The sequence below is a fragment of the Myxocyprinus asiaticus genome, chromosome 43 (genome assembly GCF_019703515.2).
Source record: "Myxocyprinus asiaticus isolate MX2 ecotype Aquarium Trade chromosome 43, UBuf_Myxa_2, whole genome shotgun sequence".
Lineage (NCBI taxonomy): Eukaryota > Metazoa > Chordata > Actinopteri > Cypriniformes > Catostomidae > Myxocyprinus > Myxocyprinus asiaticus.
The window spans coordinates 29,040,215-29,065,878 of NC_059386.1; the positions used below are offsets into that span (position 1 = coordinate 29,040,215).

A 25,664-nucleotide genomic window follows, 5' to 3' on the forward strand; every position below is an offset into this window, starting at 1 on the left:
TCAGATACATTCATATTAAAGTTCAGAACATTATGTAGATTTTAAAAAATTGTATGATCATGTAATCTTTTAAAGTAGAAACGATAAAGCATGTTTCACACACAGGAAGAGAGACACAATCCCCATCCTGTTTCGTCTGCTGTCCGCTTGCAGGTCCAGACACGACCACTACAAACGTGGCACACAGAAGAGAGAGAGAAAAGGAGGGAAAAGAGACAGACAGTGGTGGGGGTGCAAGGGTGGAAGCAACCTCTTATTAATCTCACAGACAAAACATGCTCTCTCTTTACCCCTTATTTTACCAAAATAACATCAAATACTAAGACCAAATTACATGTTGTTTTTTGCTAGGATGTCTTTGAACTGTGTTCTGATGTCATTCACAAAATTCACTAAACATCTGACTGCTGTATATGTAGTATCATATTCACAATTTGTCTAAAAAAAAAAAAAAAAAGCACTTGTGAATTGGGTTTAATTTTGATTTAGAGCTACTGTGTAAGCAGAAAAGGCAGTCCCTGCTGCCTTTAGGACCTTGAGGAAAGAGTTCAGTTCCCACAGCACTGGCAGTAACTGGATCTAGGGGAGGTCCCAAAAGACAACGGAACCGTAATAATACTCCTTTCCCAACTTCCAGAAGTTTCTTTTCCAGACTATAAAGTCTGCATGAAGGATTTTTTGTAAGGGGGAGCCGACAGATCAGAGAGTTTCTGAAAGTTTTTTGAGAACTCTGAGAGGTGAGTAAGAGATCAAACTAACATTTTGCATTGAGGCTTCATCTGCAGAATGCATGAGTTTTAAAGAATAGTGAATCAAAGTCACATGCAATGAAAAATATTCCATAGCAGAACCCTTCTTTTCAAACTTTGAAATGTAAAAGGAATGCATGCATAAGACTTTGGAACTTTTATAGTTTTACAGAATGTTGAAAAAACTTGATAAGATGTTTTAACAGTATATGTTTAGGAGGATTATAAAATCTTTTTGCATTATTCTGTTAAAAGTTCCACACTGATGTTGTCATTTGCTTCTTCAGGCTCTGACTCGCCCTCTTAATGGTTGTCCATGTATGGTTTACAATAGGTCATTCAGTGAGAGGGTGTGGGGAATTGCGCATTTTGCATAGCTGAAGGCAATGTTTTTGACTGCTCATTTATAATGCGATGGGGAAAAAATTTAGACTGAAACATGCCTGAAGTCTAAATCTTCACACTCCGATGTGAGAACTTCCTGCCAACCTGGCAGTGCTGATTGGATATAAGATTTCCTGTGTAAGATGACTGTCTGAACAATGAGCTCTTCATCCTACTTGTATGCATGCAAAGATATTCAGACTTAAGTTTAGCCATATGTACAGTATCTTGGGTTAGATACTGGATGTCAATGATAAAAAGAAAGAAGAAAACTTTCAATCATAAACAGATTTGACTGTTTTAAGTAGCCTATTGCCTTTATCTAAACATGGATCTGTGTGGAATATTTCTCATTTATAAGCAAAAAGATGTTGTAGTGAAGGATTCCTCATTTTCTGAGAGGTATACAGAAGTGCACATGGCACTTGTGTAACTTTTCTGCTTTAAATATCTGATGGACTCTTTCCTTTAGCATAGCAGGCCTGTTATTAACAGCCTGTGGGAATCTGAAATTGTAGCTGTAATATCGTGTATATGTAATATCTTGGCACACCTCTCCATTCTGTAGTGGTCACAAATTAAAGACTACAGCTCTACAGAGGTCTATTTCAGTTTACAGTATTTGTATCACATTTCATATTGTTCCAAAGCAGCTTTACAAAGTACAGTACCTTACAAGCCCATAGTGAGTAAAAGGTGAAAATGGCAAGGAAAAACTATCCAAGATGGTTAGGAAGGATGAGGGGAAAAGCTCAGATATATACAAAAATATACATGTGGTGGCCCCAAAATGTATTGTGCCACTTTTGGACACAAGTCACACTTAAAAATTGATGAATGCCATTGCATTAGATAACAAAATATCAAACCAAGTGGCCTCTGCAAACAAATGATGCTAGGCCATTGCTCTTTTTTTCTTTTCTTTCTTTTTTTTTTTTTTTTTTTTTTAATGGATGCATGAAGTCGGTGGTATATGAAGTTCATTACATTAACAATGAACATGTTCCACAAAGTTTTACAAGTAGAAATGTCCAAATACTTTTTGTGTTACTTTTGAACATTATAAGTGTTGTTTGATTATTTGAAACCTAATAAACTTCTTTTTGTGAAATATTTTGCTTGAAAAGTGAGCTTTTCAATATGAGTTTATATATACTGTATATAGCTTATTTAGTGAGTTTATATATACTGAATATACAGTAGATATGTAATGCCACTGATATGAAACTATAGTTAATATATTTTTGGACATACTATATTTGTACATATTTCAAATTCCACTACGATTTGGGAAAATATGTTACATATATTAAAACAGACATTTTTGTAGTATTTTGAAATATATGTTGTTACACATATGTACAAGTTTGTGACTTTTATATGAGTGAAAACCATACATGAACATATATATTATATATGTTTTGCGATCTATCAGATTTCTGTTAAACTTATGGAACTGAAATATGAATGGCACTCTACCTCATTTCAAAAGTTCACCACACGCCATTGATATATTCTAAATAAATACCACTTATTTTTCTGCAGTATTGTAGAATATAAAGCACAAAAAAAAAATAAATAAAAAAAAAAAATAAAAAATATTGATTTTTAAGTATTTCTTAAAGGAATAGTTCATCCAAATCTGAAAATTCTCTCATCATTTACTCACCCTCATGCCATCTCAGATGTGTATGACTTACTTTCTTCTGCTGAACACAAATGAAGATTTTTAGAAGAATATTTCAGCTCTGTAGGTCCATACAATGCAAGTGAATGGTGACCAGAACTCCAAAAGCTCCAAAAAGGACATAAAGGCAGCATAAAATTAATCCATACGACTCCAGAGATTTAATCAATGTTTTCTGAAGCGATCCAGTTGGTTTTGGGTGAAAACTGACCAAAATATAATTCCTTTTTCACTGTACATCTTGACAGCAGTCTCCTTGGCTATCATGATTTCAAGCTCAATTACACTTGAAATCATGACGATGCCTAGAGATTGCAATGACAAAATGTACATTGAAAAATGAGTTATATTTTGGTCTGTTCTCAACCAAAACCAACTGGATCACTTCAGAAGACATTGATTAAACCACTGGAGTCTTGTGGATTTCTTTTATGCTGACTTTATCTCCTTTTTGGAGTTTTTGAATTTCTGGTCACCATTCACTTTGTGAGGACCAATAGAGCTGAGATATTCTTCAAAAAACCTTCGTTTGTGTTCTGCAGAAGAAAGAAAGTCAAACACATCTGGGATGGCGTGAGGGTGAGTAAATGATGAGATTATTTTCACCTTTGGGTGAACTATCCCTTTAATTATCTGTGACGAGGAGGAGGGCGTGCATCCTCACGGCCCAGCAACGCCCTCCTCTTCGTCACAGTATCCAAATACATTTTTGGGAAACTATGTATCATCACCATGTATAATTTTTGTCCATAACAAATGACTTTCCACCTCAGTGACTATGTATATATTTGTATAATCCCTCACAGGCTGTAAACATACCATCATGTTGATGACAAACGTGGTTCTCCTGCTCCTACTGGCCACCGTGAGTGCCGACAAGACCCTCAGCAGCCATGCCACCATCCTGGCAGACAACAGCGCAACTTTGGCATTTAACCTATACCACAACATGGCAAAAGAGAAGGACATGGAGAACATCCTGATTTCCCCCATTGTGGTGGCCTCCTCTTTGGGTCTGGTTGCTCTTGGAGGGAAATCAAACACTGCATCCCAGGTGAAGACCGTCCTCAGCGGCACTTCGGTGAAAGATGACCTGCTGCACTCAGGACTGTCTGAGCTTCTCACTGAGGTCAGCAACTCAACAGCACGTAACGTCACCTGGAAGATCAGCAACCGGCTGTATGGTCCCAGCTCTGTAAGCTTCGTTGATGACTTTGTGAAGAAAAGCAAGAAGCATTATAAGTACGGGCACTCCAAAATAAACTTCCGTGACAAGCGTAGCGCGGTAAAAGCGATCAACGATTGGGCATCAAAGTCCACAGACGGCAAGCTGCCTGAGGTGACCAAAGACGTGGAGAAGACCGATGGAGCCATGATCATCAATGCCATGTTCTATAAGCGTATGTCCTTATCAACGTTTTCATTTTAAAATAAGAGGGAACTTCTGAAGTTTTTAGAAAGGTAACGTTTGGTTCTCTTATCTCTCTCTAGCACACTGGGATGAGCAGTTCCATCATAAGATGGTGGATAATCGTGGTTTCTTAGTCCATCGCTCCTACACTGTCTCTGTACCAATGATGCATCGCACAGGTACCAAATCCATCATTATTTACTCATCCTAATGGGACACTTTTGACAAGGTTAAAAAAAACACCATTACCAAAAGTAACTGGTAAAGGCTCATGCACTAAAATCCAAGTCTTCTGAAGCCATACGATAAATGTTTTTGATGAACAGACTGAAATTTCTGGTGTTTTTCACCCTCAAATCAAATAATTAATGAGCTGAGTATGCACCATCTAAAACCAATATGTAGACTATGGTGCAGGTCTGATGTCATGAAGTTTGGTCAAGCATGAGACAAGCAAGAACAAATGAGGTTTGATGTTGTTGACGTCCAATCTGAGACAAAGTCAGCATTTTTTATTTGGACAGATTTAAGAGTAAATAACAACTTACGTTTTGGTCTGTTTGCACAAAGTGATTGTATGGCTTCAGAAGACTTGGAATATAGTGCATTTAAAAAAAAAAATTGGTGTTCCACGGAAGAAAGAAAGTCATTCAGGTTTGGAACAACACGAATGTGAGTAAATATTTTTTTTTGAGTGATCTATCCCTTTAATTTCAAGTTGCTCAATTTCAATTGCTCTGATTTTGTAACAAATGAAGACTATTCTATTGTAAACTTGAAACTTGCCTTTCAGGTATTTATGGCTTCTATGATGACACAACCAACAACCTTTTTGTTCTGGACATGCCGCTGGCCCACAAGATGTCTTCTGTGGTGTTCATCATGCCGTACCATCTAGAATCCCTCGAGAGAGTAGAGAAAATATTGACACGAAAACAACTTGACACTTGGATTGGTAAACTTGAACAAAGAGCCGTTGCAGTGTCGCTGCCGAAGGTCAATGTGGAGGTCAGCCACAATCTGCAGGTAAGAGCAAAATCTGCAGTTTCAAATGTTTTCGGAAGACTTGCTATATACTCACTTTGTGTATTCAGGTATTGATATAACTCAGCACTGTCTTGCAGAAACATCTCGCTGATCTGGGTCTGACTGAAGCTGTGGACAAGGCCAAAGCTGATCTATCTAACATCTCAGGGAAAAAAGACCTCTACCTCTCCAATGTGTTCCATGCTTCAGCCATGGAGTGGGATATTGATGGAAATCCACCCGACACCAGCATCTTTGGTACCGACAAGCTCAAGAACCCCAAACTCTTCTATGCTGACCATCCTTTCATCTTCCTAGTAAAGGACAATAAGACAAACGCCATCCTTTTTATTGGCAGGCTGGTCCGGCCGAAGGGTGATAAAATGAGGGATGAATTGTAATTCATATCCAAGCTCTTATTTAAATGTGAGTGTATGTGTTTATTGTGTGTGTGTTTGCTGATTTGTGAATGTGTGTAAGCATTTAAAGAGGGCAGGAAAGTGAATGGTAAGACTGATACATGGGAGTTCATACCATTTAATATGTGTGGACCATAATGTTTACTTAAAACAATGCAAATCTATTTGACCAAGTATCGCAAATAATGCACACTACAAGTCATTATGCTAACCTGAGTATTGAAAAGGACAGCATGCTTATATTAAGCATGATTTCCTAGAAACTGACCAAACAATCCACATGAACAGCATTCTACTCAGGGGTTTATCTGTTTTCTTTGCATTTTGATGGTTTGTTGAACACATAACACACTATGCCAAATGTTGCACAAATATGTGGATGTTACACAAAGTGCCTACAGGTTCATCATGCCATACTGCAACATTCCCACCTAGAGAGCATGTGATATGAGCCCACACCTGTACACAGCTTCTCACTGAACATTTTAGAGCTTGTTTTCACACTGCACCAAAACACGGTTGTCTAAAATGTACAACTGTTCCTCCTTTTTTAAATAAAATAAGCAATAATGAGAAATCTGTTTGGGTTTTTATTTATACCATACATTTTGTAAGGTAAAAGTAAGCTCTATGACTATCTTCAGATTGGAATACTACTCTACTACATTTGTCAAAATGTGAAGTATACAACAGAGCACAATGAGTGGAAAACTGTATCCCACAATACAATGTGCTTGGCCTAACCATTCATTTTCAGAGTGATGCATGAACCAGAAATAGCCTAATATCAGACACGATTTTTAACAACTCTTTTTTTTACTCATTTTTTAATCGGACTGCCAAGAGTTAAGACACAAAACCGGATTAAAAATGCAAAAAGACAAATTTTAGTAAATGGATGCTGTAATTAAAGAAGATAATAAATGGATGCTGTAATTAAACATTTAACATAATGATATAATGTGATTCGGATTGATGCATTCAGACAGGGGTAGACTGGCCATCGGGAGAACCAGGACTTTTCCCGGTGGGCCAGCCGTGAAACGGGGGCCGAATGGGCAACGATAAGCTGAAATGGGCCGCCGCGTTATGCAGAACGGGCCACAAAACGGCACCGCGATATGCCGAAGGGGGCAGCGATATGCAGAAAAGGACAGCGACAGAAGATCATCTTTTGGCAGTGTAATGGGTAATCATAAATATACGACATTGTCATGCACAGAATCTTTGAAAAGTAAAGGATATTACTATATCAATTTAATTAAACTGAGAGGAATTTAATTTACTGGGGAATTGAACCCTTGTCTATTTGTATGGTTACGATCACGCTACTGTTAGACAAACAGGCTTATCTACACTTCGCAAACAATAACTTTGTTAAATTTATAAAACTATAAAAAAAAAATTTTTAAGAGTATATTATTGAGACATTTCAGCCTATGATGCTTTAGTGTTGTATATAAAAGAATCCCACTTGCGATTTACTGCTCTTGACAAGTGTAATTGCCAGTTCCCATTCAGACCACTGTCCCACGTCAACATGGGAAACCAGATGTTACCCTGTGAAACCATTAAAATCGCTCTTAAACTGTGTCAAATTCATTAGAACAGACATCGATGAAACAAAGCGGGGTAATAATGATACCATTATTGGTATCATTGACAATTCACATTGAACAAATCTGCTGAAAAGGCAAAAATTATTCACATGCACATGCACATCCCCAGTTAACATGATCCCCAGTTGATCCATAACACTGGAGGAAAAACATGGTGGACAAGGCGATAGGATCTATCGCGGATTAAATATTGATTTCACTGAAATGGGTCACCGTCGCTGTCAATCAGGGAAAACCCATTACTGAAATTTCAGTAATGGGTTTTCCCTGATTGACAGCGACGGAACACTTTCTTTTCTTGTGTCTAAAGTCCTACTATCGAATTTTAATCTTATGTGTATAACTGGTTGCAAACTTTTTTTTTTTCAGGATTCCAGAGGTAGACTATGGACAGGGTTGGGAGGATTACTTTTGAAATATATTCTACTACAGATTACAGAATACATGCTGTAAAATGTAATTTGTAACGTATTCCGTTAGATTACTCAAGGTCAGTAACGTATTCTAAATACTTTGGATTACTTCTTCATCACTGGTAGATTTTTTCACTTGTTTTGACTATAAAAACTCTGCCAGTACAGTAAGACAAAATACACATGTTAAAAATACATTCTCTGAAAAACCTAAATATCTTATGCAGTGTTGTTTCTAAAACAAGATAAATCAAACTGATCTTGTTTTAAAGATTTTTAGATATTTTTACAGGAAAACAATACAAAAATTATATCAAGAATACGATTTTTGCCCTAATATCAAAGGTCTTACTAGAAAAAAAGAAATTATGATCTAACATGAATTTTCAGTGGATGAAAGCTGGTGACGACACAGAACACACTAGTGGAGACGATGCGCTGTGAATAGCGACTGCACATGATAGTGACATCCAGTGCCCAGAATATGAATTTCATATAATTTCTCCATAGCAGGCCTAATCCTGTCCTATTTCTAAAGTCTCTCTCGGGCCGCAACGGGGCAGTCGGAGGGCTGCAGATGGCCCGCGGGCCGGACTTTGGACACCCCTGGTTTAAAGTGTGTTCATTTACCGTTTCTATCAATGCCATGACTTATCAAATAATAATTTATAATTTCATCTCTTGTGTATTTAAAGAACATAATGCATAGAAAAAGCATTATCTGCTTAAATTCTTGAACTCTGTCACTAATGCACACTTTTATCACTCACGCACCCTCATGGACTTGCTGACTAGCGCTCCATTGGTCTGCACTCACTTACATCATCAAAGTCGGAACTCAGAGGAAGACCACAAGGGCTTAGGGTGCCATTTGGGACAGGGCCTTATATATTGATCTGTTTCTCACCCACAAATATCATATCGTTTCTGCAAATATAGATTTAATCACTTGAGATTACTTTTTTGCTGCCTTTATGTGCTTATTGGAGCTTCAACATTTTGGTATCCATTCACATGCATTGAAATATTCGAGCTGTAATATTCTTCTAAAAATCTTTGTTTGTGTTCAGCTGAAGAAAGAAAGTCATACACATCTGGTATGGGATGAGGGTGAGTAAATGATGAGAATTTTCATTTTGGGGTGTACTATCCCTTTAATATGAGCGCGCCATATGAGGCTAAATAGTCTCTATCCCCACAAACCTATGGCGACATCTAGTGGCCATAACTAAAACGCATCAAAGTTTACTTACAATAGACTATGCTTCGGCAAAAATCACTGCAATCTGGATTTATCTGGTGAGAAAGTGAGTGCATTGAGAACTGAATAACACGTAACAAAATACAGTTATTAACTCAATGCTTTTCACTGCACATCAGAATATTTTACCTTCAACCGACATTCAAAGTGCACGAGAGCAACGATAACTTCATTATATCGCGGTACAGTACACTATTGTTTGCAATGTAACTCGCACGCACGCCAGTTCAGATTGGATAGAGCACGGAATCCGTTACCGTACAAGCAGCTCCTCCCTCCTCCCGTCCGACCTATCTGATCGCGCTCTCTCTCATCATGGCTCCGGCAGCGGACAGGCCGGGCTACTGGGGAACACCGACCTCAACTCTCGACTGGTGTGAAGAGAATTATATGGTCTCGTATTACATCGCTGAATTCTGTAAGTACGCTTGAACGGTGCGCTTGTGTCCGGAACACGCGTTTCATGGTCGTGTAGGATGGTAAACACCGATGTCAAACCGGGAAAGTGAAGAATTGTTGAATCATACTATGTAAAAGGGGCGGTGCTTAATATTCATGAGGCAAGCCTTTGCTATAGGACGGGTCCCACGCGACGCCAGCATAACCTAATTAATATTGATAAGCCAGTTCTTCGCCATTGGAAGGTTACAGAGCAGTGTCAACATAATGCAATTAATATTAAAAAGCCAAGCCTTGTTAATCGGAATGCAGTGGAGCAACGTCACCATAGTTTTTATTCATATTAATGAGATAAACCTGTACCGTAGTGCGATTTGAAACTTGGCAGCCGAGACAGGTCAGAGACCAGTCCGTCAGCTGTTGTGCACGTTGAACTCAAATCGAAAAATCTATTAACAAATGAAAATCGCAAAAATTACAGGAAGGGCCATGAATGAAACCCAACGTGTGGTTGTATGTGGGGTTGAGCTCGTGACGACGATACTGATTTCTAGCGAAATCAAAGAGTAACAAAAGAAAAGGGTGTTTCACAGCACGTAGACGCTTTCCTGTGTTGTTTTATTTAATTTCCTTTAATAACAAGATGACTATGAGTGTGGTTTCCAAATGTAAGCAGACTCCAGTCAGATCTACTGGAATCATATCAGTCAGTTCAACATGGTTATAAACAAAGAATAATAATCCATGCTCACACATGCCAGAGTTATTAATGCAGTATTACAGGGACAAAAAAGTGCCATGGTAATCCCATGGCTTTGTAGTATGGTAATCACATGGTATTCTTTGAAATAACATACCATGTAAAAACCATGGTGTCTGAACATGGTAATCATTTATTACCATGGTGTTACCATGTGATACCACCATCACTGTACCATGGTTCCACCATAGTACTTTTTTGTAAGGGCAATATAATATTTACTTACAGAATACACATGTAAAACTGGCGAGGCTGTACGAATTACCTTGTAAACTAGGACTCTTATTATGATAAGCTTACAAACATTTAAATGAAGGGGCTACTGCACAAAAGCTTTGCTTGTCTGCTGGTTATACTGTATATGAAAGACAGAGTAGGCAAGCCAATAGATTCCCATGTGTTTTGCTGAAGTACACAAAATCTCCTAAATTGGCCAAAGTGCATTGAGTGACAGACACATTTATATGCTATGAACTGGTCCGTAGTTCAATGTTTTATTTGTCCCAACAATCAAAAGGGTTTGCTGCAGACAGCGATTAGAAGCACCCCAGTAGGGCTGTTTAATAAACTTTAATGAGTTATAAATGCAGGAGGGTCTATAGCCCCTTTCAGTTCTCAAAGAAACTTTACTCTTAGTTTCTGCAAAAAGATTCTCTATAAAGACTTGATGTTTTCTTCACTAAACCCATTATAAGGGAACTTGAAATACATAGAAGTTCCTTGAGGTGCCAAGAGGTTCTACAGAGGGCTCCGCCAATGTGGCATCTGAGGAACCGCAAATGATGCCACAAGTATCTTTTAATTTTAACAGTGAAACCGCAGGAATTTTGGACCCATTCAGATCAGGCTCTATGCAATTGGTACACTGGGAACCTGTTGCCTTTTGAAGGAATGTGCCATGTTCAGGATAACAAGCCATGTATCCAAACAAATAAACAAAAGACCTCCATGCACTTTGTTAGCTCATTCTGACATAGATTTAGTTTTCTTGGACTCAGCAAAGAGGCACAATTGCAGTGTGAAAGCTGCTGGTAGTGCTAAGACGCCAGTTTGGATGAAGTTCACTCAACTATTGTTCATGCCCATTCAAGTGGAATTTTGGATGTGCAGCTCAAATATTGCCCAATATTAATGTCCATGAAGCTCAGTATGACCGAAAATAAAATGCTATTTCAGTGCAATACAACTCATCATGAAAGTAATGTCCATTCGCACTTTATTTCCCTCTTCCACAAATCCTGCTTTGTAGAATTTAGAATGTTTTGTGTTGAAGTTTCAACAGTTTTCTTGTTGTCTTTTCTCTTTCCAGGGAACACAGTCAGTAATCTGATAATGATCCTCCCTCCTATTTATGGAGCCATTCAGACGTGTAGAGATGGCTTGGAAATACGCTATGTGTGGTCATTTTTAGGACTTGCTGGTAAGAACAGACATTGTGTATCTTTCAAACATGATTTTGGGTAGTTGACATAATTTTGTGAAGTTGACATGTGCTGCGATGTGATATGCTATCAATCTAATACAATTTTAAACAGCATTTTGCTAAATCCTTTATAATTATTAATTATGCAGCCTTTATGACCTCATTATGTTGGCTTGAAATTGGTTTAGGTTTTTTTTCAGAATCCCTAAACCGAGACCAAAATTTCTAACACTAACTCCTTGAGCTTTCAAGCTACATCCACCAAACTTGGTACAAAACTTCAGACCATTCTGGAATAGTGTGCTATGTCTTTTCAACAGATTAGACTTTTTGCACAGCGGACAATCAAAAATTGAAAAAATTCCATAGAATTACTGTGACAAGTTTCTTGCACTCTTTGTAAAGGAGGAAGCAGGAGTCTGCATTCTCAGCGGCTTCTCCAAAACACACACACACACAGGTTCAGCTCCGCTCTCTCCCCTCACTGACGTCTGCTCGCTCTCGAATCCATCTCCACTCTCACTGCAATGACAAACAGCTGTTAGAGACAATCATTGACAGGTGATGATCCTCAATGTTCTCATCTCCCAATCTCGCTCTCCATTCATAAGCCAGTGCTCGACCACAGAGGGTGAAAGCCCATCCCAGGAGGTTGTGCTGAAGGGTGGGGACCGCCCACTTGATGTCCAGACACTCCTTCTCAATGGAACCTGGCGCTCCTCCCCCTTGACCACTTGGGACAACATGGCTCCCTACCTCCTGTCCGACGTGTCAGTCTGTAAAACAAAATGGAGAGCAGAATCAGGATAATGTAACAACGGCCCGTCACAAAGCGCAGCTTTTACCTGCAAAAAAGCCTGTTGGCACGGCTCCATCCACTGGACCGGGCCTGGGGTTCCCTTTCTAGTGAGATCAGTCAGCGGGCTGGTGACGTCCAAATAATTCAGCACAAACCTTCTATAGTAGCCAGCCAGCCCCAGGAACTGTCTCACCTCCTTTTTGGTCTTGGTTCTCGGGCAGGCCACAATCGCTGCAGTCTTATAATAAGCGGAACCCCAGATACCGTACTTCCACCCGTCCAGTTGCACACTTCTTGGGGTTTGTCGTGAGTTCCGTCCGTCGCAACGACCTCAGAACAGCCCTCAGATGCTGCATGTGCCGCTGCCAATCATTACTGTATATAATGATGTCATCCAGATAGGCAGCGGTGTAAGCAGAGGACTGAGGACTCTGTTCATAAGGCGCTGAAACATAGCCGGGGCCCCAAACAAACCAAACGGAAGGGTCATGAATGGTGTAAGCCAAACGGTGTGGAAAAGGCCGTTTTCTCGCGGGACATTGGTGTTAAGGGGATCTGCCAATAACCCTTTGTCAAATCCAGTGTCGAGTAAAAGCGAGCCACGGCCAACCAATCGAGCAGTTCGTCAAATTTAGACATCGCATTGACTTTTCTATAATCTACACAGAACCAGACTGAGCCGTCGCTTTTAAACACTAAAAAGACCAGGCTGGCCCAATCACTGTAGGATTCTTCTACTACTCCCATATCGAGCATGGCCCTTAATTCCTCCCATACCACCTGTTTTTTGTGTTCGGGTAAGCAGTAGGGATGACTGTGTACCACTACCCCTGGGGTTGTCTCGATTTGGTGTTCTATGAAATCCGGGAAGAGGCGTGAACACGTCCGAGAATTCTTTTTGCAATCTGGCAACCTCCACAAGTTGGGATGGTGAGAGGTGGTCTCCACAAGTGATTTAATTGGCTTTTAAATTTATCTCCGGTCTGAGCTCCTCCCTCTCAGCAACTGCCAACGTCATGGGGACTGCCTCTCTCCATGGTTTTAGGAGGTTGAGGTGGTATATCTGACGTGCCCTGCCCCTATCCATTCGCTTAACCTCATAGTCGAGTTCCCTGACTCGCCGTGTGACCTCAAAGGGCGCTTGCCACTTGGTGAGTAATTTAGAGCTCGATGTGGGGAGTAATAAAAGCACTTTATTTCCCGATGCAAATTCCCGTAGTAGAGTGCCCCTATTATACATTCGGCTTTTCCGTTCTTGAGTCTGGAGTAAATTCTCCTGTGTTAGCTGCCCCAAAGTGTAGAGTTTTTCTCTCAAGTCAAGAACGTGTTGGATTTCATTCTTACTAGTCGAATGTCCCTCCCAATTTTCTCGTAGGATCTCTAGCATGCCGCACAGCCGACGCCCATACAGGAGTTCAAATGGGGAAAATCCCGTGGAGGCTTGTAGGACCTCTCAAACTGCCAATAACTGGGATTTGAACCACTTATCCCAATTCTTAGCATTGTCGTGAACGAACGTACAAATTATATTTTTCAGGGTCTGATTAAATAGTTCGACCAAGCCATCCATTTGAGGGTGATACGAATGGTATGAATCAATTTAATCCCCAATAATTCATACGCTCACATAGTGTACGTGACATAAATGTAGTGCCTTGATCAGTGAGGACTTCTTTCGGAATTCCCACTCGGGAGATAATTATGAAGAGTGCCTCCGCAACACTACGTGCTGAGATGTTGCGCAGAGGCACTGCTTCCTGGTATCGCGTTGCGTAGTCCACCAAATCTAATACAAAGCGATGCCCGCATGTGGTCCATTCTATGGCCCGACGAGGTCCATGCCAATTCTTTTGAAGCGGACCTCGATCAACGGCAGAGGGCGCAATGGCACTTTTGGGGTGGCCGGTAGATTCACCAGCTGACATACACGGCATGTTGCACACCACCGGAAAGCATCCTCGCGAATGCCCGGCCAATAGAAACGGGTCATTATATGGTTCAGTGTCTTTTCCTGCCCCAAGTGACCTGACATCGGGTTATGATGAGCTGCCTGGAATAACATTTCCCAGCTGCTCTTTGGCACTAACAACTGGGTTGTATCTTCCTTTGTTTGACCGTCCTGTGTCACTCGATACAACCGATCATTTATAATAAAAAAAATACGGATATGTGAGTGCAATGCCCGGCTGAAGACGCTGACCATCAATTATTTCCACTTGGTCAAAGGTGTGTTTAATGGTTTCGTCTTGCGTCTGCTCCAGAGGAAAATCCCTTACAGGGAATCCCCTAAGTGCAGTGGACGCAGACGTCCCCGGCACCACCTCCCCAGCAAGCGTATCACAGACCACACACCATGAACTTCATTGCAGGACTTTGTTGCAACTCCATCTGTCAAAAAATTAAATGTTTACAAACTCACAAAAGGCCTTTAATCTGCTTTAAGTTACTCTCTCTCTCTCTCTCTCTCTCTCTCTCTCTCTCTCTCTCTCTCTCTCTAGCTAGCTGGTGGTTTGTCTTAGTGTATAACCATCAAACTTAATTTTTTTTTAAACAAATTAAACTTTCAGACAAGGCTTTGTCAAGCTAACATCAAAGTTTGTCTTGACAAACTTGACCTATCTAGTTGTAACTGAGATACTACATGGAATATTTGTACTTTTAAACATTTATTTGTAACAACCATTTAAAATGTGAACTAGTGAACACATTTTCCTAAAGTGTTAACTATTCATATGGCCTCTCACATGACACATGTATTCTCTGCTTTGGTTCAGCTGTTGGCATTGGTTCATGGAGTTTTCACATGACACTGCAGTATGAAATGCAGGTAAGCTTGACTTTTTGTGAAGTGTTTATTGTGCATCTTGTTCTGCAGCGAATTAAAAGCGTATATTCACTTTCAGTTGCATAGCCACAAAGACACTTTTCTAATGTTACATGCCCAAAGCAATAGCAATAATTCACACAAATGAGTCACAAATGCTGCTGTGTCTGCATTATCTTTTGCTTTTAGCTACTGGATGAGCTGCCGATGATCTACAGCTGCTGCGTCTTTGTCTACTGTCTGTAAGTTGACCTTTCTCACATCTGCAGTGGGCACTGAGGTCGCACCGTATGCTTTCACATTTAACCTCTGAACATTTGTTATGAGCTAAACAAACAGAGAAGATCAGATATTTACCATGGATTTTATGTTTAGTTTTTTGTCAATAAGCTTCTGCATTGATTATGTACAACCATAATGGTTTGTGAAGTGTTGTATCATGTTAAATTGCAATTTGTCTTACACTGATATTCCACATGAATGCAAACATGAATGCAAATATTACAGGTACGAATGCTTCAAGCGAGAGCGTGCAGTTAACTATTTCTCAATAACACTTTTGCTGACCTTCAGTATTATTGTTAGTGTGGTAAGTTTTTCTTTGCTTTTTGACATTTTCTAAAAAAATATATGTGTAAGGGATAATGTACTGTCAGCCGGTCATTATCACAAAATAACCCCTGACAGGGTGATCAGGACAGGACTTATATACACTATATTGCCAAAAGTATTTGCTCACCCATCCAAATAACTGAATTCAGGTGTTCCAATCACTTCCATGGCCACAGGTGTATAAAATGAAGCACCTAGGCATGCAGACTGCTTCTACAAACATTTGTGAAAGAATGGGCCGCTCTCAGGAGCTCAGTGAATTCCAGCGTGGTACTGTGATAGGATGCCACCTGTGCAACAAGTCCAGTCGTGAAATTTCCTCGCTACTAAATATTCCACAGTCAACTGTCAGTGGTATTATAACAAAGTGGAAGCGATTGGGAATGACAGCAAATCAGCCACGAAGTGGTAGGCCATGTAAAATGACAGAGCAGGGTCAGCGGATGCTGAGGCGCATAGTGCGCAGAGGTCGCCAACTTTCTGCAGAGTCAATTGCTACAGACCTCCAAAGTTCATGTGGCCTTCAGATTAGCTCAAGAACAGTGCGTAGAGAGCTTCATGGAATGGGTTTCCATGGCCAAGCAGCCGCATCCAAGCCATACATCACCAAGTGCAATGCAAAGCGTCGGATGCAGTGGTGTAAAGCACGCTGCCACTGGACTCTAGAGCAGTGGAGACGCGTTCTCTGGAGTGACGAATCACGCTTCTCCATCTGGCAATCTGATGGACGAGTCTGGGTTTGGCGGTTGCCAGTTGAACGGTACTTGTCTGACTGCATTGTGCCAACTGTGAAGTTTGGTGGAGGGGGGATTATGGTGTGGGGTTGTTTTTCAGGAGCTGGGCTTGGCCCCTTAGTTCCAGTGAAAGGAACTCTGAATGCTTCAGCATACCAAGAGATTTTGGACAATTCCATGCTCCCAACTTTGTGGGAACAGTTTGGGGATGGCCCCTTCCTGTTCCAACATGACTGCCCACCAGTGCACAAAGCAAGGTCCATAAAGACATGGATGAGCGAGTTTGGTGTGGAAGAACTTGACTGGCCTGCACAGAGTCCTGACCTCAACCCAATAGAGCACCTTCGGGATGAATTAGAGTGAAGACTGTGAGCCAGGCCTTCTCGTCCAACATCAGTGTCTGACCTCACAAATGCGCTTCTGGAAGAATGGTCAAAAATTCCCATAAACAAACTCCTAAACCTTGTGGAAAGCCTTCCCAGAAGAGTTGAAGCTGTTATAGCTGCAAAGGGTGGGCCGACGTCATATTAAACCCTATGGATTAAGAATGGGATGTCACTTAAGTTCATATGCGTCTAAAGGCAGATGAGCGAATACTTTTGGCAATATAGTGTACATTATTATACAGGTTTTTATCATCACCCTGAAGGGGTTTGTTTTAAGATAACCAGCTGAATGTACAAATTCTGCTTATTGCATGACCAACACATAAATAAATGCATTTGAACTATTGATTTGTGTTTAAATAATTTGATAATGTGAGAAGAAAAAGACTATGCAGACATTAATCTAGCACAGCTATGTAGGAAATCTACACTATTATGTTTAGCATGTCATTATACAAAAATGTTTAACCACTGAATGCCGCGCTTGACCAATCAGTATCAAGTATTTCAGAGAGCTGTGAAATAAATACATAATTTTCTTTATTTTTTGTCTCACTGTGTGCCTTTTGTAGATTTACCTCTTGTGGAAAGAGCCCGTCTTTCATCAGGTGAGGTCTGACTCTTTTCTAAACTTAAGTTCTAGATTAACTCTATACATTTTTCTATATGCTGATAGCTCTTGATCGACACTGCGTTTGTTTGTCAACTATCTGAGCATTACAGTTTCTTTTGTATTTAAACTTTTCTTAAAAGAAAGTGCAGTTATTTCAAAAATAGATATTTCTCGAATAAAAAATAAAAAAACTAGGAGAAATAGATATTTCTTATCAAATCTTACTGGTTTAGTTGCTCTTACAAGTGCCTATGAGAGCATGTTAGACAATGTTGTGTCTAAACGTGTCCTCTGGCAGTGTTTGTTGTATGTCTCTATTGTGTAGGGGCATGACAGTTGGGGGTACCTCTATTCATGGCACATGAACTTCTGTAAACACGTTGTTGTGATGTCTTTAAACACAGCTAGCAATCCAAACACAACACAATCCTGTAAATCTCATAAAAGGATCCCCATTCAAACAATCATTTTTATATATATATCAGACAGTTGTGCTGTACTGTTTAATACACATTTTAAAGGCAGTTTTATTAATTTTTCCTAGGTCATGTATGCCATACTAGTGGCTTTTTTGGTGATTCGATCAGTTTTCATAGTCACATGGTGAGTAAATGGAGCTTTATTACTTCCTAACCTGTATTCTTAACTGTGTTCTCTGTGATTTGTAGTAGTAAACATCATCTGTGTGCTCTGCAGGGTCTATCCTTGGCTCAGAGGGCTCTGTTTTACATCTTTAAGTGTCTTTCTGTTGGGATTTCTATTATGGAACATCGATAATATCTTCTGTGTCTCTCTCAGGTAGATATGCTGTGTTGAAATCGCAAATAGTCACAACAGAGGACTGTGTTGACAAGTGGTCAATATTTGTTTCCTTTTTGTCTTATTTAGAGCTACACGGCAACGGCTGCCCCCTATAATTGGGGCAGTTACACAGCTTCATGCCTGGTGGCACATCCTAACTGGACTGGGGTCATATTTACACATACTTCTCAGGTACATAGCCTAAAATGAAGCCATTTGGAAAGCTGATGATACACTGAAAAAAAATGTTTTACCTGAAAAAAACCCTCCAACTGGTTTTATTCAAGTCAAAACTATTATTTAACATCACTGAATCAACCTGATTCATTGGGTTACATAGACAAAAATGGCTATATTCAGGCATGAAACTCTACATGGTGTAAGCTGATAGGATCTTTGAACTTGTTATCTGTTAGCCAATCAGCTCGCTCACATGTGATATGCTAACATAATCAACTCTGGAGCATTTTTGGGCTGCTGCCAGCAATGAATATTATAATGAATTTGTTTTGTTGTCCTAAATTTGTAAGCATGTAATTCATGTTCTGTTTGCTCCATCTCCCTCCAAATAGTCTTATTTTATTCCACTAGATGGCAGCAAGTACTAGAATTTTTTTTTTTTTCCTCTATCACCTTCCGTCATAAAATGCCGATCTGAAATGTAGGTGGCGCTATAACACATTTTAGCCCTGCAGATGTGCTTGTTCATAGACATTCAGCCTAATTTTCAGTTCATGCACCACTGGCAATTATTTTTGATCGAATATCTCGGGGTCTGAGTGGACTAGAAGCTCAATCTAGGTGTCATTGGAAAGCTGAGATCCTCCCCTTTGTGTGGTGATTTATCATTGATAGTCAATAACATATATTTCTGAGGATTTTTTTAGCATGCTTTTATTGCAGGATTGCATATTTTTTTCTGGACATCTAAGATATAACATTGGATTATTCACACAAGCAAGCTCACAGACAAGTAAGCAATGGCTAAGTTTTAGAGAACAGTCCAAGGCAAAAGCAGATATACATTTTTTAGCAATTTGTGGTTTACGGCAGCAGTTATCTGTGCATAAAATAGATGTTTGTATTTGATGTGTTACAAATATCATATTACACTTTGTGATTGTTTTGAAAATCTTTTAAACTGTGGTATTATTGCAACAAAACTGTACATACATTCTTGAGAATGCAAGCTTTCATTTGATACATGATTTGTCTATTTAAGTGCTATTTTAAAGACTTTTAATATTTATTTATTTATTTTTAATTTTATTTTTTTATTCCTTTTTCTCCCAATTTGGAATGCCCAATTCTCACTACTTAGTAGGCCCTCGTGGTGGCGCGGTTACTCACCTCAATCCGGGTGGCAGAGGACAAGTCCCAGTCCCCGTCAATCTGCGCATTTTATCATGTGGCTCGCTGTGCTTGACTAACAGCACGGGAGGCTCATGCTACTCTCCGCGATCCACGCACAACTTACCACGCGCCCCATTGAGAGTGAGAACCCCTAATCGCGACCACGAGGAGGTTACCCCATGTGACTCTACCCGGGCCAATTTGGTTGCTTAGGAGACCTTGCTGGAGTCACTCAGCACACCCTGAATTTGAACTCACGACTCCAGGGGTGGTAGTCAGCATCAATACTCGCTGAGCTACCCAGGCCCGACTTTTAATATTTATTAATATTTCTACAACAGCCACTTGGTGGCATTTATTTGCGACATGATTTGTTATTTTAAGTAACATAAATGCAGAAGTGATGGTTATCTCTGACAAGTTTAGATTTTAAGCTTTCAAACGATACCACATATGCCTGACGTATGTATACGGGGACTTGAGCATTTTAAGCGTAAACTTTATTCGCGATATAGCGCCCACTTTTGGACCCGCCGACGGGTCCACAGAGTTCAACCTGCTTGCATGGTGTAAGCTGATTGGTCCTTTGATAATCATGTAATTGGGTAGCCAATTAACTTCCATACTGTCTCTTTGCCTAATATTTAATTTGCTCAGTTTGCAAGTAAGCCTGTTTTACTACAGGCTGCTAGCGTTTTCTCTAAACCAGAGGAGTCATCTCCAGCCTGCGGGATGATTTGCGGAAAAAATAAATAAGTAATGTTTGAAAACTTTCACATTGATTTACCCTGTGACTTGGGTAAGATGTATTCATACTTTATTAGCAACAGCAGAACAGGTAAACATTTAAATTTGTAGTGTTGCATATAGCTATGTTATAACTTACATGATCTGTGGAATTTCTTTTAATTACGCGAGACAGTGCTCGCAGAGTCATGCGTATCAGCGAACACCACACATGTCTGAGGGTAACACAAGTTCCATGGCCACATGTTCCCACAGTGAAGTTTCTCTTACAGAAATAATGACAACATGGACAGGTCCAAGGATAAATATTATATGTAATAACTGTTGCATTGTTTCCGTCCCATTGAACTATTATTAAGTTTAAGCAGGATTCAGTTCCTTGGCGTTTATGTTCAGTTTGAGATGGTTTATTGAGGCTAAAGCTCCAGCCAAAGAGCAATCAGTTCTCTCTTTTTCTTGTAAATATTATTGCTTGATTCCCTTCAACTAATTGTGTGTGTATTTGTGATGTAACCTCTGGTTAATGAAATTAGTAAATTCCATGTTTTTCCTTTTGTTCAGAGTAAAATTAGCACCCATCAACCTGCCAAATGTGGATATTTTATGCGCAGTGGTGGGTTAATTCTGTGACTTATAAAAATCTTGGAGTAACATGTGACAAGAAATGCTGTCAGACACAAAGACACACATTTGAATAAACACACTTGATTATATTTTGAAGAACAGACGAAAGACTAAAGCCGTTGATGGTCCCAGGAATATGGTGACATAAAAAAGTGTGCACTGTGAAATGACACCAAAACAGCACGCCTTTCTATTGCATTGTGTTCACTGGCTGTACTCAACAACAAACACGGTTTAGTCCAATTCATGTCTTATTCGCTGTGTATTCAGAGGCACTCTGCCGCCCATAAGTGCAATGCTTCTCATAGAACACGCGCATGCAGAGTGCTCACTGTTTCTGCTGTTTCAGTCATCTGAAAATAGTTTGCAACTGCAAGAACAGTGTCGTCCATGGAAACGCTGCAAATTATTTCAGACCATCTCAAGAGGTGCTCTAAGTTTAGTTCGCTTGATTTCCACTGAGCTGTTCACATTTACACACACTGTGAATGCAACATTGCATAATTTCAAACATTTGTGGCTGAATACATGACCATACAAAGCAAATGACATGCAGCGACATTAATGAATTGTCATGTGTGTCATGATAATTCACTACAGCTTCAGAAGTGGTGTTTTATATACCTTTATGAATAACCAAAAGAGCTGGTAATTTTTTTTTTTTTACCCCAGTGTTAGCTATGAAAACAGCATCTTTCTATTTTCCTGCTCCAGTTTTCCTTTGCTCCACTGCTGAACTACCAGTGTCACTAAAGAAATTATATTTTACCCAAGTTATGAGATTGCAGTCTGAATTGAATATGGTGACATAAAAAAGTGTGCACTGTGAAATAACACCAAAACAGCACGCCTTTCTATTGCATTGTGTTCACAGGCTGTACTCAACAACAAACACGGTGACTGGTTTAGTCCAATTCATGACTAAATGACTCTTATGAGCCGGTGCTTTTAAAACAATGATTCACCAGCTCAGGAGTTCTCTTTTTGAATCAGTTTGACGAATCATTCAGTGAATGAACTTACTGAATAACTCTGAGGGGCTGAATGAATATATGATTTTCTGCAAGTTGCTCTCAGTCATGTCGAAATGTTGTTTGTACAAAGTTGATAAAATATGATAAAAGATGATACAATTTTGTTAAAGATAATTCATAATTTTAATATATATATATATATATATATATATATATATATATATATATATATATATATATATATATATATATATATATATATATACTGTACATACACACACAGTATATATAATTTATAAATATATACTTGGCCCCTAAGCAGTGTCACTTGGTCCAATCAGGCCTGTGACCCAAAATGAGTTAGACGTCCCTGCTCTAAACCCTCCACCTCCCCAGCTCCACCAGTCTAGATCTGCTATGTGGGGATTGTATTAATATCTAATTGTGCATCAGGATGTCATACATGCTTGATGCAGCATGTCTTGTGTTTGTGTAACTGTGCAGCTGCATCAGAATGTCCACATATTAACACAGTATGTCTGTGTATGTTCTATATAGCAGTGTAGCATATCTAGTCCACCAAGACCAATATTCTGTCAATATGTTATACCCACATTAACATGCTGAATCTTTCAGAGAGTTGTCATGACTGAACTATATTTTAAGTGTTAGATGAGGTAGAAATAGTTTCTTACGGTTACAATTGCAGGTTACCACTAGTATGGAAACAAATAATAATTATTATTATTTTATTGTTTTTGCCATAGCCTTCAGATTCGGTCAACCTACCTCAAGCACAGACCAAAAGTGAAGGTGAGTGCATTTGCATTTGATTTTCATTTTTTAGATGTCACATATGATTCAATCTTTTGATCAGGGTTTTTTTTTTTTTTTTTTTTTTGATCATGTGTTTAGTTTTTATGTGGCATTTGGCCCATGCTGCACATTGAATCTCAGAAGGCGAGTTGAAAGAGAAAAGAGAGGAGGAAGATGGACCAATCACAGACCTCATACAGAAAGAGGTCCAGCCAATGAGCTTCAGTGGCAACAGGAAGTGACCAGCGGCTGTTGGTTTGGTTCCGCCATTCCCTCGTTCCCATTCCAGCTCCATTTGCCAAGTGCATTTATGAGAAAGCTGCCAGACGAAGGAAAGTTTATTATTATTATTATTGTTATTATAGATTAAGTGAGAGGTTTGCAGTGGTCTTGTACAATGCAACAATTAGATTATTGTCCTATAAATCTGAGGGTCTAATTAGTGGGAATGAAGCGAAAAATTGTGGCCAACAATAGAATTTGGTCCCAGCTGGTAAATGTTTGGAAAAAATTATGTGAGAGCATTATGGTATTGATGAATCATGAAAAAAAGTGGTTAGTTTAGCAACTTTACCACATCAGCTATTTTACATATAAAATAACACTTCTGTAGATTACTTGAACTGAATGTGTCAACACTAAAATGGTGAGATTATACTTTATAATGATATGTATACTACAGACTACTCTACATTTATAGATTATGAAGTTCAGATTAAACCGATTACAACATTTAATGGGAGTTAATGCATTTGGACAAGAATGTGATCCTTGTTTTTTCTCATTTCATCCTGGAAAACCACCAGAACTTTTGGCCATGAGATACATGAGGTAATGTTAATGACATATGGTCATTTTATTGCATGTTTTCTGAGATACAGTGTGTTTTATGTCCTGTTTTCCTCTACAACATTTAGTAGCATGTTACATACAGTAAGTGTCCATGTAATATAAATAACACATTAATGTAATGAATTACAATAGGATTAATTAACGATAGTCACAAACAACTCCACAATCTAAAGTGTGTCTTGTTCATAAATAACTACTCAGTAATTGCATTGTAATTACATTGTAATATGAACACCATGGTTAAGTGTAACCCATTCCAAGCCCCTCATGTCATCAGTATGCAATGGAATTATTTTTATTTATTTTACATTGTGGGAAAATGGATGAGATTATGAAGAAAGTGTTAACAGGAATATGTTTTTGTAATTTTATGAAGGATCATATATGCAAATTAACTGAGCTGCTGAGGTAGCAAGATTCTCAAATGTTTTAATTGGTGTTGCTTAGTTAAGAATAAATTCATTTAATTAAATGAAACCTTGTTATTATGAGTAAGTGAATGTTTAATAATCTAGAGATCAATTTTACACTCCTCTCCTCTTTGGTTTGATGTAGCAGTGTTCAAATGTTGACTACTTGAACTGCCACTGTGCAAACTGTCAGAAAAAGGGACAGTGTCATGGTTTTGAATGAAGTTGTATATTAACATTGATTTGTCATTTGTTTTTATGTACAGTATTGTGCCACATTCCTATGGTTCAGTGAGAACACAGTTATCTCTAATTGTAGCACAGTTGATATAACTAATCAAGTGATATGTGAGGTACAAAATTGAATATGGATTTCTGTCAGGTAACAAGAAAGATTATGAGTTAAATGCAGGGCTCGTATAATAAAATAACAAAACAAAAAAGTAACAAGATACAAAAACCCACAAGCAAAACCAACCGAACAGGAAACAAGACTGAATACGTTGAGACAGGTAATATCAGAAGACAACTCAGCAATATAACATAGTAGGCAGGAATGGGGAACTACACAAGGGGAAATGGGGAACAGTTGGGGACCATTAACAGATGAGGACTATAAAGGGGTGTGGCCAGGAAGCAAACTTGCAGGCAGTGCACAGAAACACATGGCACATAATCTAACCAAACAAAAACAGAATGCAAGCATGCACAGACAGAAAGGCAAAAACAGGACTAAAAACAGACAGGACCCTGACAGATTTCTATATGAATTTCTGTTCCAGTTAAAGTGCTGCTGCTAGTTTGGAGCAGGGGCTTGTACCACTGAGGGTGCCTTAGATTAAACTGTTGTTTATTCCATATTGCCTTGATGTTTATTATATCAAATTAATTTGTGTAAAGTACACAATGCATCCCATATACTTAACTAATACGCAAAATAATGAGGTCAGCATAAACTAAGAGTAAGAGTACAAACAGCAAAAGTGCCACTGCCAATGCAATTTCTGTAGGGTGCCTAAATCCATTGATGCTGTTTCTGCTACAGAAATAGTCGGAATATACAGTATATATGGAATATAATACCTAACCCTCCAAACATTGTCCTGTAATGGCTATGTAATGATTTACTGTATGTATGTTATGTGTGTTTTGTGAAGATTCTTATTTGTCTCATTAAAATCTGTGTTGCCAAAACATTAAATATTGTTAAAACTGTTTTGCTTTATTTTAATTAGTTGGTGCAAGTTCTTCTTTTTATGAATATGAATATATTAGTTTTTTTTTTAAACAAAAGTTTAAGAAATGCAAGCATCACTTTTGTAACACTTTTGCTTCACATTGTATAAATCTCCCTTAAAGGGATAGTTCAACCAAAAATGAAAATTCTCTCATCATTTGCTCACCCTCATGCCATCCTAGATGTGTATGACTTTCTTTCTTCTGCAGAACAAAAATGAAGATTTTTAGAAGAATAGTTCAGCTCTGTAGGTCCATACAATGCAAGTGCATGGCGACTAAAATTCTGAAGCTCAAAAAAGCTCATAAAGGCAGCATAAAATTAATCCATA

The 25,664-nt window shown here is 39.0% G+C and overlaps 2 protein-coding genes across 2 annotated transcripts; both read left to right on the forward strand.

The window, feature by feature from the left end:
* Nucleotides 1-590: 590 nt before the first annotated feature.
* Nucleotides 591-6,253, forward strand: LOC127434039 (serpin H1-like). Its single transcript, XM_051686476.1, has 5 exons — nt 591-737; nt 3,627-4,220; nt 4,312-4,410; nt 5,025-5,257; nt 5,356-6,253. The coding sequence occupies exons 2-5, from the start codon at nt 3,644-3,646 to the stop codon at nt 5,656-5,658; spliced, it is 1,212 nt and encodes a 403-aa protein (XP_051542436.1). The 5' UTR covers nt 591-737; nt 3,627-3,643; the 3' UTR covers nt 5,659-6,253.
* A 1,352-nt stretch (nt 6,254-7,605) lies between these two features.
* On the forward strand, nt 7,606-25,038 carry LOC127433871 (alkaline ceramidase 3-like). The gene is made up of 11 exons (XM_051686163.1): nt 7,606-9,387; nt 11,438-11,548; nt 15,125-15,177; nt 15,364-15,416; nt 15,682-15,763; nt 17,479-17,514; nt 18,064-18,122; nt 18,216-18,317; nt 18,408-18,512; nt 22,786-22,831; nt 22,934-25,038. The coding sequence occupies exons 1-11, from the start codon at nt 9,285-9,287 to the stop codon at nt 22,985-22,987; spliced, it is 804 nt and encodes a 267-aa protein (XP_051542123.1). The 5' UTR covers nt 7,606-9,284; the 3' UTR covers nt 22,988-25,038.
* The last annotated feature ends 626 nt before the right edge of the window (nt 25,039-25,664 follow it).